This window comes from Oncorhynchus masou, chromosome 32, assembly GCF_036934945.1.
Source record: "Oncorhynchus masou masou isolate Uvic2021 chromosome 32, UVic_Omas_1.1, whole genome shotgun sequence".
Taxonomy (NCBI): Eukaryota; Metazoa; Chordata; class Actinopteri; order Salmoniformes; family Salmonidae; genus Oncorhynchus; species Oncorhynchus masou.
The window spans coordinates 541634-556621 of record NC_088243.1 but is presented as its reverse complement, the minus strand read 5'-3'; the positions used below and the strand labels follow the sequence as shown (position 1 = coordinate 556621).

General features: G+C 48.1%; 1 protein-coding gene across 4 annotated transcripts in view; it reads right to left on the bottom strand.

The window, feature by feature from the left end:
• Positions 1-822: 822 nt before the first annotated feature.
• The window catches only part of LOC135525438 (calpain-3-like), a 48526-nt gene continuing 34360 nt past the window's right edge, over positions 823-14988 (bottom strand). For all 4 annotated transcript variants that reach the window (XM_064953066.1, XM_064953067.1, XM_064953065.1 and 1 more), the window contains 7 exons: positions 11979-12036; positions 11172-11236; positions 8160-8228; positions 7969-8047; positions 2569-2685; positions 2012-2064; positions 823-1094 (listed from right to left, as the gene is read on the bottom strand). In XM_064953066.1, the coding sequence (XP_064809138.1) occupies positions 1068-1094; positions 2012-2064; positions 2569-2685; positions 7969-8047; positions 8160-8228; positions 11172-11236; positions 11979-12036 (468 nt within the window). In that variant the 3' untranslated portion in view covers positions 823-1067. The remainder of the gene's footprint in view (positions 1095-2011; positions 2065-2568; positions 2686-7968; positions 8048-8159; positions 8229-11171; positions 11237-11978; positions 12037-14988) is intronic.

Here is a 14988-nt window from a genome sequence, read left to right as displayed (position 1 = left end):
TAATGTGATGACTGGACTGGTAGGTAGGTAGGTAGCTGTCTAATGTGAGGACTGGACTGGTAGGTAGGTAGCAGCCTAATGTGAGGACTGGACTGGTAGGTAGCTGTCTAATGTGAGGACTGGACTGGTAGGTAGCTGTGTAATGTGAGGACTGGACTGGTAGGTAGGTAGCAGTCTAATGTGAGGACTGGACTGGTAGGTAGCAGTCTAATGTGAGGACTGGACTGGTAGGTAGCTGTCTAATGTGAGGACTGGACTGGTAGGTAGGTAGCAGCCTAATGTGAGGACTGGACTGGTAGGTAGGTAGCAGCCTAATGTGAGGACTGGACTGGTAGGTAGCAGCCTAATGTGAGGACTGGACTGGTAGGTTGGTAGCAGCCTAATGTGAGGACTGGACTGGTAGGTTGGTAGCAGCCTAATGTGAGGACTGGACTGGTAGGTAGGTAGCAGCCTAATGTGAGGACTGGACTGGTAGGTAGCAGCCTAATGTGAGGACTGGACTGGTAGGTAGGTAGCAGCCTAATGTGAGGACTGGACTGGTAGGTAGGTAGCAGCCTAATGTGAGGACTGGACTGGTAGGTAGCAGCCTAATGTGAGGACTGGACTGGTAGGTTGGTAGCAGCCTAATGTGAGGACTGGACTGGTAGGTTGGTAGCAGCCTAATGTGAGGACTGGACTGGTAGGTAGGTAGCAGCCTAATGTGAGGACTGGACTGGTAGGTAGCAGCCTAATGTGAGGACTGGACTGGTAGGTAGCTGTCTAATGTGAGGACTGGACTGGTAGGTAGCTGTCTAATGTGAGGACTGGACTGGTAGGTAGCTGTCTAATGTGAGGACTGGACTGGTAGGTAGCAGCCTAATGTGAGGACTGGACTGGTTGGTAGCAGTCTAATGTGATGACTGAGGATTGAAGTGAGGTGTAGGAGCTGGTGGTACGGGCAGGGTTAGGGCTACGTTTTGGTACGGTCAATATTGAGGTACATTCTGGTCATAAAGTTCTGCTCTGTTCTTCATGTGGGATGGGTCTCACCTGGGAGGACATCTGGCTGAGAACACCTGTCTGGCAATCTAGGCATACATGGTCAGCTGGAGCCACTGGACAATGAGGAGAGACAGAGGGGTTGTAACAGTCAGGACATAGGGGTAATGTCAGTCAGGACATAGGGGGGTAGTAACAGTCAGGACATAGGGGTAGTGTCAGTCAGGACATAGAGGGGTTGTAACAGTCAGGACATAGGGGTAGTGTCAGTCAGGACATAGAGGGGTTGTAACAGTCAGGACATAGGGGTAGTGTCAGTCAGGACATAGAGGGGTTGTAACAGTCAGGACATAGGGGTAGTGTCAGTCAGGACATAGAGGGGTTGTAACAGTCAGGACATAGAGGGGTTGTAACAGTCAGGACATAGAGGGGTTGTAACAGTCAGGACATAGAGGGGTAGTGTCAGTCGGGACATAGGGGTAATGTCAGTCAGGACATAGAGGGGTAGTGTCAGTCGGGACATAGAGGGGTAGTGTCAGTCGGGACATAGAGGGGTTGTAACAGTCAGGACATAGAGGGGTTGTAACAGTCAGGACATAGAGGGGTTGTAACAGTCAGGACATAGAGGGGTTGTAACAGTCAGGACATAGAGGGGTTGTAACAGTCAGGACATAGAGGGGTAGTGTCAGTCAGGACATAGAGGGGTAGTGTCAGTCAGGACATAGGGGTAGTGTCAGTCAGGACATAGGGGTAGTGTCAGTCAGGACATAGGGGGGTAGTGTCAGTCAGGACATAGGGGTAGTGTCAGTCAGGACATAGAGTGGTAGTATCTGTTAGCGCGCTGACACACGTCTTCTGTCAACACAGCCCCTAAGGCGGTAGTGTCAGTCAGGACATAGAGGGGTAGTGTCAGTCAGGACATAGAGGGGTAGTATCTGTTAGCGCGCTGACACACGTCTTCTGTCAACACAGCCCCTAAGGCCGTAGTAACACCATGTTTGTTCCACGTCACTCATTAGCATTAGCAGCTTACCTCCAAGACACTAAGTCTGATTGTACCATCCTGATCAAAAGCCTGGAATGCCCCTGTAAACAAAAACCCCATTTCATTAATCAATAAAACATGAACATGACCAGACAGAATACTAAGGTGAAGAGCGTGCGGGACTTACTGAACATGGCTTCTAGCCGGACCAGACAGAATAATAAGGTGAAGAGCGTGCGGGACTTACTGAACATGGCTTCTAGCCGGACCAGACAGAATACTAAGGTGAAGAGCGTGCGGGACTTACTGAACATGGCTTCTAGCCGGACCAGACAGAATACTAAGGTGAAGAGCGTGCGGGACTTACTGAACATGGCTTCGAGCCGGACCAGACAGAATACTAAGGTGAAGAGCGTGCGGACTTACTGAACATGGCTTCTAGCCGGACCAGACAGAATACTAAGGTGAAGAGCGTAAGGACTTACTGAACATGGCTTCTAGCCGGACCAGACAGAATACTAAGGTGAAGAGCGTGCGGGACTTACTGACCATGGCTTCGAGCCGGACCAGACAGAATACTAAGGTGAAGAGCGTGCGGGACTTACTGAACATGGCTTCGAGCCGGACCAGGCAGCTGATGAAGCTGTCAAAGTCGATGTTCATACCCTCATTGGCGTAACGCATGGTGATGATGTCATACAGCTGGTTGTTGAGACGGAAGCCTGAACGGGGCACAAGGACACAATAACGGAGTAGTGACAAGACTGTAAAATATATTGGACGTAGACATTAGACTGTGGAGTGGATGGAGTCTGTTATCAGGCGGCCATTTAACAATGATTCTAGGGTCTGGATACATTTACTCTTGACTTTTAAATTACCTCTAACAATGTCAGATGTTCTTGAACACTTTTCTTACCTCGTCCCTCGGGCTTGAATTCCTGGCTCATAGACCCTGGTAACATTGTGCAACAAAGTGGGACTTTGGGTGTGGTTAAAATAGAGGCTGGAGAGCGCTATATATGCTGAGTTTAATTCACTGAAAACAAACTTCAGTGATACCAACAAACAAAAAACGATTTTGTCCAAGATATGCCGCTAAATATCATGTGGCTGTGCTTGGTACTGATTTGTATGTGTGTGGGTGCAAGGAAAGGACAATTGGGAACTCGCCCTACTTGTCGACTGCCGTCCTCCTATCTATCCCTTTAACGGAACGGTCGATGGCTCTCACAGCTTTTACTTTTTTGGGTTTCATAAGCTAGCTCAAGCATTTTAGCTACGGGTAGGCAGCCTTACTTCCTCACATTGGCAACAATTAACGAGCTAAGTTAGCTAGCTAGTTAATGTGAGCCTACCAGGCTACATATTGAACTTCGATCGTCTCAGGCCAGTGGCACAATATATATCAATGTATGGTTAGATCAGACTCACTGTCATAATCAGTGGTGACGATTTAAGTCAAAATCACAAATCCAAATCCCCGTTTCCATGCATGGTTTAGGAAAGGACCGATTTAGCTAGCTAGCTCCTGCAGGACAACAACGCTAGCAGACCAAAAGCAGACGTTTTTCTGACAATGATAACGTTTTGCTCCGGGTGTGATTTGATTGGTGTGAAGCCAAATCCAAACTGGCCTCCCCTTGGGGGCGTTTTGCTGCGCCAGGACAACCTACAGTTGAGCTCAGCTCAATGCTGATTGGCTAATTCTTTATTTTATTTTTAATCAAGGGAGGTCAAATGCTTGCTGGCATCAATCAATCAAATTCTACAGAAGCAACATGTCATACTCTTTCATTCCAGACAGCATCAGTTACACGGTCTACGCATACTGAGACAGAGGGGTGCTGTTTCACTGTCCAGACAGCATCAGATACATGGTCTACACATACTGAGACGGAGAGGTGCTGTTTCACTGTCCAGACAGCATCAGATACATGGTCTACACATACTGAGAGGTGCTGTTTCACTGTCCAGACAGCATCAGATACATGGTCTACACATACTGAGACAGAGAGGTGCTGTTTCACTGTCCAGACAGCATCAGATACATGGTCTACACATACTGACTGACACAGGGGTGCTGTTTCACTGTCCAGACAGCATCAGATACATGGTCTACACATACTGAGACGGAGAGGTGCTGTTTCACTGTCCAGACAGCATCAGATACATGGTCTACACATACTGAGACGGAGAGGTGCTGTTTCACTGTCCAGACAGCATCAGATACATGGTCTACACATACTGAGACAGAGAGGTGCTGTTTCACTGTCCAGACAGCATCAGATACATGGTCTACACATACTGAGACAGAGAGGTGCTGTTTCACTGTCCAGACAGCATCAGATACATGGTCTACACACACTGAGACAGAGATGCTGTTTCACTGTCCAGACAGCATCAGATACATGGTCTACACATACTGAGACAGAGAGGTGCTGTTTCACTGTCCAGACAGCATCAGATACATGGTCTACACATACTGAGACAGAGAGGTGCTGTTTCACTGTCCAGACAGCATCAGATACATGGTCTACACATACTGAGACAGAGAGGTGCTGTTTCACTGTCCAGACAGCATCAGATACATGGTCTACACATACTGAGACAGAGAGGTGCTGTTTCACTGTCCAGACAGCATCAGATACATGGTCTACACATACTGAGACAGAGAGGTGCTGTTTCACTGTCCAGACAGCATCAGATACATGGTCTACACATACTGAGACAGAGAGGTGCTGTTTCACTGTCCAGACAGCATCAGATACATGGTCTACACATACTGAGACAGAGAGGTGCTGTTTCAATGTCCATACAGCATCAGATACATGGTCTACACATACTGAGACAGAGAGGTGCTGTTTCACTGTCCAGACAGCATCAGATACATGGTCTACACATACTGACTGACACAGGGGTGCTGTTTCCCCTCGCTTTGATGATTTCTCTGGTGAGATTCAGCATCTTGCGAAATTGATTGAACATAAAAAATCAAATAAAAAGACAAAAGTTAAATGTATTTTATAATTTTAATGTTTTTATTGGTCAAGTGTTTGGATAAGCCTGGCTTCCCTTATAAATACACACCACTGGTTCGGGCATATCAAGTTATGTGAGACCAGTTAGATGACATGCTGCTACATTTCAGACTACGTTTCTATTCAGGGCGACTGAACTGAGCCAAACAGCATCGACTTGGCTGCCTGAGCCATGGATAACATTTTTAAAAGCCCAGCAACAACAGATAATGTTAGCAAAATAGCTAACTAGCTAATGTTAGCATGCTAGCTACCTAAACGGACAGCTGTCCAGTTCCCTATTTGTTGATGTTTGTCCACTCACAACGTTCCATCCCCTAATCTCGTGAATATGTATGAGTAGCTTGCGTCATTCTTCGGAGGTGGAAGTGAAACAAGCATTTCCGCTCTAGGGGAGGAATTACGTGGAAATAGGGGCTGCATTGATCTCTGGTGGGTGCCTTTTTAAATCACTTGTGCTGCTCGCTCTTTATTAAAGTAGGTAGGGCGGAGGTTCTAAGGCGGGTGATGAACTGAGAGATGAGCCAATTAAAACCGGGTGGCACGCCCCGTTGTGAGGTGTTGAGAAACCAGACATCTCGACAGAGAGAGCCGGCTGGTGGTCGAGACTAACAGTTTTCTTCCTTCTAGAAGTATCTACCGTAACATCACCTCTGCTCTGGATCCTTTCCATACAGATAATAATAAAATAATTATAATTATAATTCAGTTCATTCGGAAAGTATTCAGACCCCCTTTTTCTACATTATGTTACGTTACAGACTTATTCTAAAAATAACGAAAAAGTATGTTTTTAAAAAATATATATATATATATATATACACACCTTACTTACATAATAAGTATTCAAACCTTTTGCTAATGAGACTTGAAATTGAACTCGGGTGTATCCTGTCTCCATTGATCATCCTTGAGATGTTTCTACAAGTTGATTGGAGTCCACCTGTGGTAAATTCAATTAATTGGACATGATTTGGAAAGGCACACGCCTGTCTGTATAAGGTCCCACAGTTGACAGTGCATGTTAGGGCAAAAACCAGGTCATGAGGTCGAAAGGAATTGTCCTTAGAGCTCCGAGACAGGATTGTGTCGAGGCACAGATCTGGGGAAATGTACCAAAAATGTCTGCAGCATTGAAGGTCCCCAAGAACACAGTGGCCTCCATCATTCTTCAATGGAAGAAATTTGGAACCACCAAGACTCTTCCTAGAGCTGGCTGCCTGGCCAAACTGAATAGTCAGGGGAGAATGGCCTTTGTCAGGGAGGTGACCAAGAACCCGATGGTCACTCTGACAGAGCTCTAGAGTTCCTCTGTGGAGATGGGAGAACATTCCAGAAGAACAACCATCTCTGCAACACTGCACCAATCAGGACTTTATGGTAGAGTGGCCAGACGGAAGCCACTCCTCAGTAAAAGGCACATGACACGTCTGAAGGAAACCTGGCGCCATCCCTACGGTGAAGCGTGGTGCTGGCAGCATCATCCCTACGGCGAAGCATGGTGCTGGCAGCACCATCCCTACGGTGAAGCATGGTGCTGGCAGCACCATCCCTACGGTGAAGCATGGTGCTGGCAGCATCATGCTGTGGGGATCCTAGTCAGGATTGAGGGAAAGATGAACGAAGCTAAGTACAGAGAGATCCTTGATGAAAACCTGCTCCAGAGGGCCCAGGACCTCAGACTGGGGTGAAAGTTCACCTTCCTAATACAGGTGTTCCAAGCTTGTAGCGTTATAGCCAAAAAGACTTGAGGTTGTAATCGCTGCCAAAGGTGCTTCAACGATGTACTGAGTAAAGAGTCTGAATACTTATGTAAATGTGATATCTTATTTTTTTTGTCATTTGCGAAAATGTCTAAAAACCTGTTTGCATCGTCATTATAGGGTATTGTGACGTCATTATGAGGTATTGTGATGTCATTATGGGGTATTGCGACGTCATTATGGGGTATTGTGACGTCATTATGGGGTATTGTGATGTCATTATGGGGTATTGTGATGTCATTATGGGGTATGGTGATGTCATTATGGGGCGGAAACTAATCAATTTTAGAAAAAGGCTGTAACGTAACAAAGTGTGAAAAATGTGGAGGGGTCTGAATACCGTCCCGAATACACTGTATATCTACTGTAGTACTCAATGTTAAGAACTTCATTGCTGAGTGTGTTCTGGAACGTAAAGGGTATAAATCACCATATGAAGATAAATAAAAATGATATCCTTCCTGGAAAGGAGAAGGCGGCTATTTGCTTTCTATGTGGTGGAAAAAATACCCAACTGTCATACTTGAGTAAAAGTAAACAGGAAATGACTCAATTAAAAGTGAAAAATGTACTACTCGAGTAAAAGTCTAAATGTATTTTGTTTTAAATATACTTAACTATCAAAAGTTAATTTAATTGCAAAAATATACTTAAGTAGTACAAGTGTAAGCATTTGTGTTTAGTGAGTCTGCCAGATCAGAGGCAGTAGGGATGACCAGGGATGTTCTCTTGATAAGTGTGTGAATTGGATAATTTTCCTGTCCTGGTTAGCATTTTTATTTTTAAAATTTCACCTTTATTTATCCAGGTAGGCCAGTTGAGAACAAGTTCTCATTTACAACTGCGACACAACACAGAGTTACACATGGAATAAACAAACATACAGTCAAGAATACAATAGAAAAAAGTATATATACAGTGTGTGAAAATTCAAAATGTAACGAGTACTTTTGGGTGTCAGGGAAAATGTATGGAGTAAAAAGTACAGTATTTTCTTCACGAAGATAGTAAAGTCAAAGTTGTCAAAAATACCAATAGTAAAGTACAGATACCCCCCCCAAAAACCTACTTAAGTAGTACTTTAAAGTATTTTTACTTAAGTACTTCACATCACTGCTATAGAGGACATGTCTTTCCATCTTGTTGTAGATGCCGAAACAGGGATACGATCTGTTCTATTCTATTGTATCTGGTAACTAACCTGCATCGTTGATGGCATTTCTCATCTCGTAGCTGTTGATGATACCAGCCTGGTCCGAGCTGTAGTGTCTAAAGATCCCCTGAGAAACAGAGCATTTATTAAATCTACTAATCTGACCCTATTTACAGTGTCATTGGGAGTGGTGAACCCTGTATTCTGAAGAAGAAGATGATGAAGAAGAGCATTCTCACCTGCCACTGCTTGATCTTGTTCCAGAGATGTCTGAACTCTTGCAGGCTGAGTCTGCCCGTCCCGTCCATCTAGACATTCGCTTTAGTTAAGACCACAGTGACCACAGTGACGGACGTCAACGTGGCACACTTTACAATCACTTCCTGTCAACAAAGTCACTTACACTGAATAAGCTATTTCAACACTTCCTGGTTGTTACATTAGTAACACCCTTGACCTCGGTAACACCCATGACCTCGGGCACGTGCTACTGAGAACTACTGCAGTAAAAGGTGAATTTGGCCTTGATGTTCGTCCACCGTAGGCCCTGTCTGTGATCCCAACAGGCTGTGCTGTCTCGAGATAATTCAGACCTCTCATGGGGACCCACAACTGCTGCATGTTCTACATGTGAAGCCGATGTGTCCTCTCAGGAATACATTGTAAACTAATCCTCAAGGCGTTTTACGAAGTGAATCAGGTGATCTAGTTCAGGACTACAACTCAATTGTGTGGGGGTCCCGAGGAGAGGTTTGAGAACCACTGCTATAGACAACACAACCTGACCCGGGCGGGTCTCTGTGTACAGACAACACAACCTGACCCGGGAGGGTCTCTGTCTACAGACAACACAACCTGACCCGGGCGTGTCTCTGTCTACAGACAACACAACCTGACCCGGGCGGGTCTCTGTCTACAGACAACACAACCTGACCCGGGAGGGTCTCTGTGTACAGACAACACAACCTGACCCGGTCGGGTCTCTGTCTACAGACAACACAACCTGACCCGGGCGGGTCTCTGTGTACAGACAACACAACCTGACCCGGGCGGGTCTCTATCTACAGACAACACAACCTGACCCGGGCGGGTCTCTCTCTACAGACAACACAACCTGACCCGGGCGGGTCTCTGTCTACAGACAACACAACCTGACCCGGGCGGGTCTCTCTCTACAGACAACACAACCTGACCCGGGCGGGTCTCTGTCTACAGACAACACAACCTGACCCGGGCGGGTCTCTCTCTACAGACAACACAACCTGACCCGGGCGGGTCTCTGTCTACAGACAACACAACCTGACCCGGGAGGGTCTCTGTCTACAGACAACACAACCTGACCCGGGCGGGTCTCTGTCTACAGACAACACAACCTGACCCGGGCGGGTCTCTGTCTACAGACAACACAACCTGACCCGGGCGGGTCTCTCTCTACAGACAACACAACCTGACCCGGGCGTGTCTCTGTCTACAGACAACACAACCTGACCCGGGCGTGTCTCTGTGTACAGACAACACAACCTGACCCGGGCGGGTCTCTGTCTACAGACAACACAACCTGACCCGGGCGGGTCTCTGTCTACAGACAACACAACCTGACCCGGGAGGGTCTCTATCTACAGACAACACAACCTGACCCGGGCGTGTCTCTGTCTACAGACAACACAACCTGACCCGGGCGTGTCTCTGTGTACAGACAACACAACCTGACCCGGGCGGGTCTCTGTGTACAGACAACACAACCTGACCCGGGCGGGTCTCTGTCTACAGACAACACAACCTGACCCGGGCGGGTCTCTGTCTACAGACAACACAACCTGACCCGGGAGGGTCTCTGTCTACAGACAACACAACCTGACCCGGGCGTGTCTCTGTGTACAGACAACACAACCTGACCCGGGCGGGTCTCTGTCTACAGACAACACAACCTGACCCGGGCGGGTCTCTGTCTACAGACAACACAACCTGACCCGGGCGGGTCTCTCTCTACAGACAACACAACCTGACCCGGGCGGGTCTCTGTCTACAGACAACACAACCTGACCCGGCGGGTCTCTCTCTACAGACAACACAACCTGACCCGGGCGGGTCTCTGTCTACAGACAACACAACCTGACCCGGCGGGTCTCTCTATACAGACAACACAACCTGACCCGGGCGGGTCTCTCTATACAGACAACACAACCTGACCCGGGCGGGTCTCTCTATACAGACAACACAACCTGACCCGGGCGGGTCTCTGTCTACAGACAACACAACCTGACCCGGGCGGGTCTCTGTCTACAGACAACACAACCTGACCCGGGCGGGTCTCTGTCTACAGACAACACAACCTGACCCGGGCGGGTCTCTGTCTACAGACAACACAACCTGACCCGGGCGTGTCTCTGTCTACAGACAACACAACCTGACCCGGGCGGGTCTCTGTCTACAGACAACACAACCTGACCCGGGAGGGTCTCTGTCTACAGACAACACAACCTGACCCGGGAGGGTCTCTGTGTACAGACAACACAACCTGACCCGGGCGGGTCTCTGTCTACAGACAACACAACCTGACCCGGGCGGGTCTCTGTCTACAGACAACACAACCTGACCCGGGAGGGTCTCTGACCCGGGCGGGTCTCTGTCTACAGACAACACAACCTGACCCGGGCGGGTCTCTGTCTACAGACAACACAACCTGACCCGGGAGGGTCTCTGTCTACAGACAACACAACCTGACCCGGGCGGGTCTCTGTCTACAGACAACACAACCTGACCCGGGCGGGTTTCTCTGTCTACAGACAACACAACCTGACCCGGCGGGTCTCTTTCTACAGACAACACAACCTGACCCGGGCGGGTCTCTCTCTACAGACAACACAACCTGACCTGGGCAGGTCTCTGTCTACAGACAACACAACCTGACCCGGGCGGGTCTCTGTCTACAGACAACACAACCTGACCCAGGAGGGTCTCTGTCTACAGACAACACAACCTGACCCAGGAGGGTCTCTGTCTACAGACAACACAACCTGACCCGGGAGGGTCTCTGTCTACAGACAACACAACCTGACCCGGGCGGGTCTCTCTCTACAGACAACACAACCTGACCCGGGCGGGTCTCTCTCTACAGACAACACAACCTGACCCGGGCGGGTCTCTGTCTACAGACAACACAACCCGACCCGGGCGGGTCTCTCTCTACAGACACCACAACCTGACCCGGGCGGGTCTCTCTCTACAGACACCACAGATACAGAGGATACGTCCACGAGTGCAATCATGCTCCTGCAGCACTCCAGGCTAAAACCCTCTGTGTTCAGGTCCTTATCTGTGGGAGAGAGAGATAGTGATTGGTTGATTAGTTACAGTATCTCTAACAAACCCTAACTTAGTTGAATCAGGTGTCAGTGCAGGGCTAATCTGTCATTGACAGACAACGTAAACATAAATGGGGCCTTGTTGAAGCCCTTCTCTAATGATGCAGAAGATGACTGTAATGCGAAGTGCTTCTCAAATGTGACATTTTATCTGTTTTCCACACTATCGTCCTCACAAGAATGTACTCGGGAGAACGTACTCGAGAACCTCCTCGGGAGAACGTACTCGGGAGAACCTCCTGGGAGAACGTACTCGGGAGAACGTACTCGGGAGAACGTACTCGGGAGAACGTACTCGGGGGAACCTCCTGGGAGAACGTACTCGGGAGAACGTACTCGGGGGAACCTCCTGGGAGAACGTACTCGGGGGAACCTCCTGGGAGAACGTACTCGGGGGAACCTCCTGGGAGAACGTACTCGGGAGAACCTCCTGGGAGAACGTACTCGGGGGAACCTCCTGGGAGAACGTACTCGGGGGAACCTCCTGGGAGAACGTACTCGGGAGAACCTCCTGGGAGAACGTACTCGGGGGAACCTCCTGGGAGAACGTACTCGGGGGAACCTCCTGGGAGAACGTACTCGGGGGAACCTCCTGGGAGAACGTACTCAGGAGAACCTCCTCGGAGAACGAACTCGGAGCATAAGCGTGTGGAGTACGGTTGTATGCATATTGAGAAACACGCTTAGTCTTACGTTTGGAGACAACCCTGTTGAGTACATTCTTCAGCTCGTTGGCGGTAACTTCCATTTCCTGTGAGAGAGGAGAAAGCGGGAGAAGGACATAGGGACTCACCTGAGTGTGTATCTGGACCCTTCTAACATTTTAAACATGAACATTGTTAATGTTTCTATGCCAGTAGTTGTTTGTGTTTATCTTTTGCTGTCTGAAAGCCTCCTCACCTGATACATAGAACCTCATCAAAGTCATTTGATAAACAGATCTGAGTTCAAATAGTTTTTAAAAACATTTTTGTTAATACTTAAATCATTTGATTGAGCCATTCATTTCACCAGGCAAGCTCAGTCAAATGTTGAACCCAGGTCTGATGACAACAGGATAGGTATACAGGAGGCCTGACAACAACAGGACAGGTATACAGGAGGCCTGACAACAACAGGACAGGTATACAGGAGGCCTGACAACAACAGGACAGGTATACAGGAGACCTGACAACAACAGGACAGGTATACAGGAGGCCTGACAACAACAGGACAGGTATACAGGAGGCCTGACAACAACAGGACAGGTATACAGTAACATGACAGATATACAGTAACATGACAGATTTACAGGAGGTGTGATACAGTAACATGACAGATATACAGGAGGTGTGATACAGTCACATGACAGATATACAGGAGGTGTAATACAGTAACATGACAGATATACAGGAGCTTTTCCGGTTCCGGGTTGGAGCGAGCGGTCGCATCTACACTTCGGTCCGCAGGTAGTATAACTTTTCATTACATTTTTCATTACATTTCATTATAGTACAACGGTTTGATTTGTCTAATCTTAGCAATTTCTTCTTAGCTAGCTACATAGCCGTCTTTGTATCAAAGATAATTGCATAATTATCGTATTTCGTCGTCCTAACGTAGTCTACACTGCTATCTGCCCAGCAGCTAGCTAAGCAGCTAGCTAACGTCCACTGTCCACCAGCACTGTAGAAACTATTACACTCAACTGAACGACTCGATTAGCGTAGTGTCAGCTAGCTACATAGTTGTCTTCGCTGTCTTCGTATCCAAGATAATTGTGTAGTTTAGAGTGTGTAGACTTAGAGTGATTATCTTATTTACCGAGGTTAGCTAGCCAGCTATTTGTCGTCCTTAACGTAGGAGATGCTGCTAGCTAGCTAGCCAACAGCTAGCCAACCTCTACCGAATTGAACTTCAACTACCCGGTCAACATTCCGCGTCGCTCCACAGGTAGTATCACATTTTCATTTCACTTCATTACAGTACAACGGTTTGATTTGTTTGATCGTAGCTAGCTAGCTACATAGCCGTCTTTGTATCTAAGACAATTGTGTAATCTAGAGCGATTTTCTAGGTTAGCTAGCCAGCTATTGTCGTTCTTTTAACGTAACGTAACGCAATCAACACTGCTAGCTAGCCAGCTAGCCCCCCGAATAGCAGCACTGTAGAAACTATTACAGTACAACGGTTTGATTTGTTTGATCATAGCTAGCTAGCTACATAGCCGTCTTTGTATCTAAGACAATTGTGTAGCCTAGAGCGATTTTCTAGGTTAGCTAGCCAGCTATTGTCGTTCTTTTAACGTAACGTAACGCAATCAACACTGCTAGCTAGCCAGCCAGCCCCCGAATAGCAGCACTGTAGAAACTATTACACTCATTTACATTACATTTAAGTCATTTAGCAGACGCTCTTATCCAGAGCGACTTACAAATTGGTGAATTCACCTTCTGACATCAGTGGAACAGCCACTTTACAATAGTGCATCTAAATCATTTAAGGGGGGGGGGGTGAGAAGGATTGCACTCGACGGAACGACTTGATTAGTGTAGTGTCAACATCGCAGCCACTACCAGCTAGCCTACAAAGTCAACAACGCAGCCACTGCCAGCTAGCCTACTCCAGCAGTACTGTATCATTTCAATCATTTTAGTCAATAAGATTCTTGCTACGTAAGCTTAACTTTCTGAACATTCGAGACGTGTAGTCCACTTGTCATTCCAATCTCCTTTGCATTAGCGTAGCCTCTTCTGTAGCCTGTCAACTATGTGTCTATCTATCCCTGTTCTCTCCTCTCTGCACAGACCATACAAACGCTCCACACCGCGTGGCCGCGGCCACCCTAATCTGGTGGTCCCAGCGCGCACGACCCACGTGGAGTTCCAGGTCTCCGGTAGCCTCTGGAACTGCCGATCTGCGGCCAACAAGGCAGAGTTCATCTCAGCCTATGCCTCCCTCCAGTCCCTCGACTTCTTGGCACTGACGGAAACATGGATCACCACAGATAACACTGCTACTCCTACTGCTCTCTCTTCGTCCGCCCACGTGTTCTCGCACACCCCGAGAGCTTCTGGCCAGCGGGGTGGTGGCACCGGGATCCTCATCTCTCCCAAGTGGTCATTCTCTCTCTCTCCCCTTACCCATCTGTCTATCGCCTCCTTTGAATTCCATGCTGTCACAGTTACCAGCCCTTTCAAGCTTAACATCCTTATCATTTATCGCCCTCCAGGTTCCCTCGGAGAGTTCATCAATGAGCTTGATGCCTTGATAAGCTCCTTTCCTGAGGACGGCTCACCTCTCACAGTCCTGGGCGACTTTAACCTCCCCACGTCTACCTTTGACTCATTCCTCTCTGCCTCCTTCTTTCCACTCCTCTCCTCTTTTGACCTCACCCTCTCACCTTCCCCCCTACTCACAAGGCAGGCAATACGCTCGACCTCATCTTTACTAGATGCTGTTCTTCCACTAACCTCATTGCAACTCCCCTCCAAGTCTCCGACCACTACCTTGTATCCTTTTCCCTCTCGCTCTCATCCAACACTTCCCACACTGCCCCTACTCGGATGGTATCGTGCCGTCCCAACCTTCGCTCTCTCTCCCCCGCTACTCTCTCCTCTTCCATCCTATCATCTCTTCCCTCTGCTCATACCTTCTCCAACCTATCTCCTGATTCTGCCTCCTCAACCCTCCTCTCTTCCCTTTCTGCATCCTTTGACTCTCT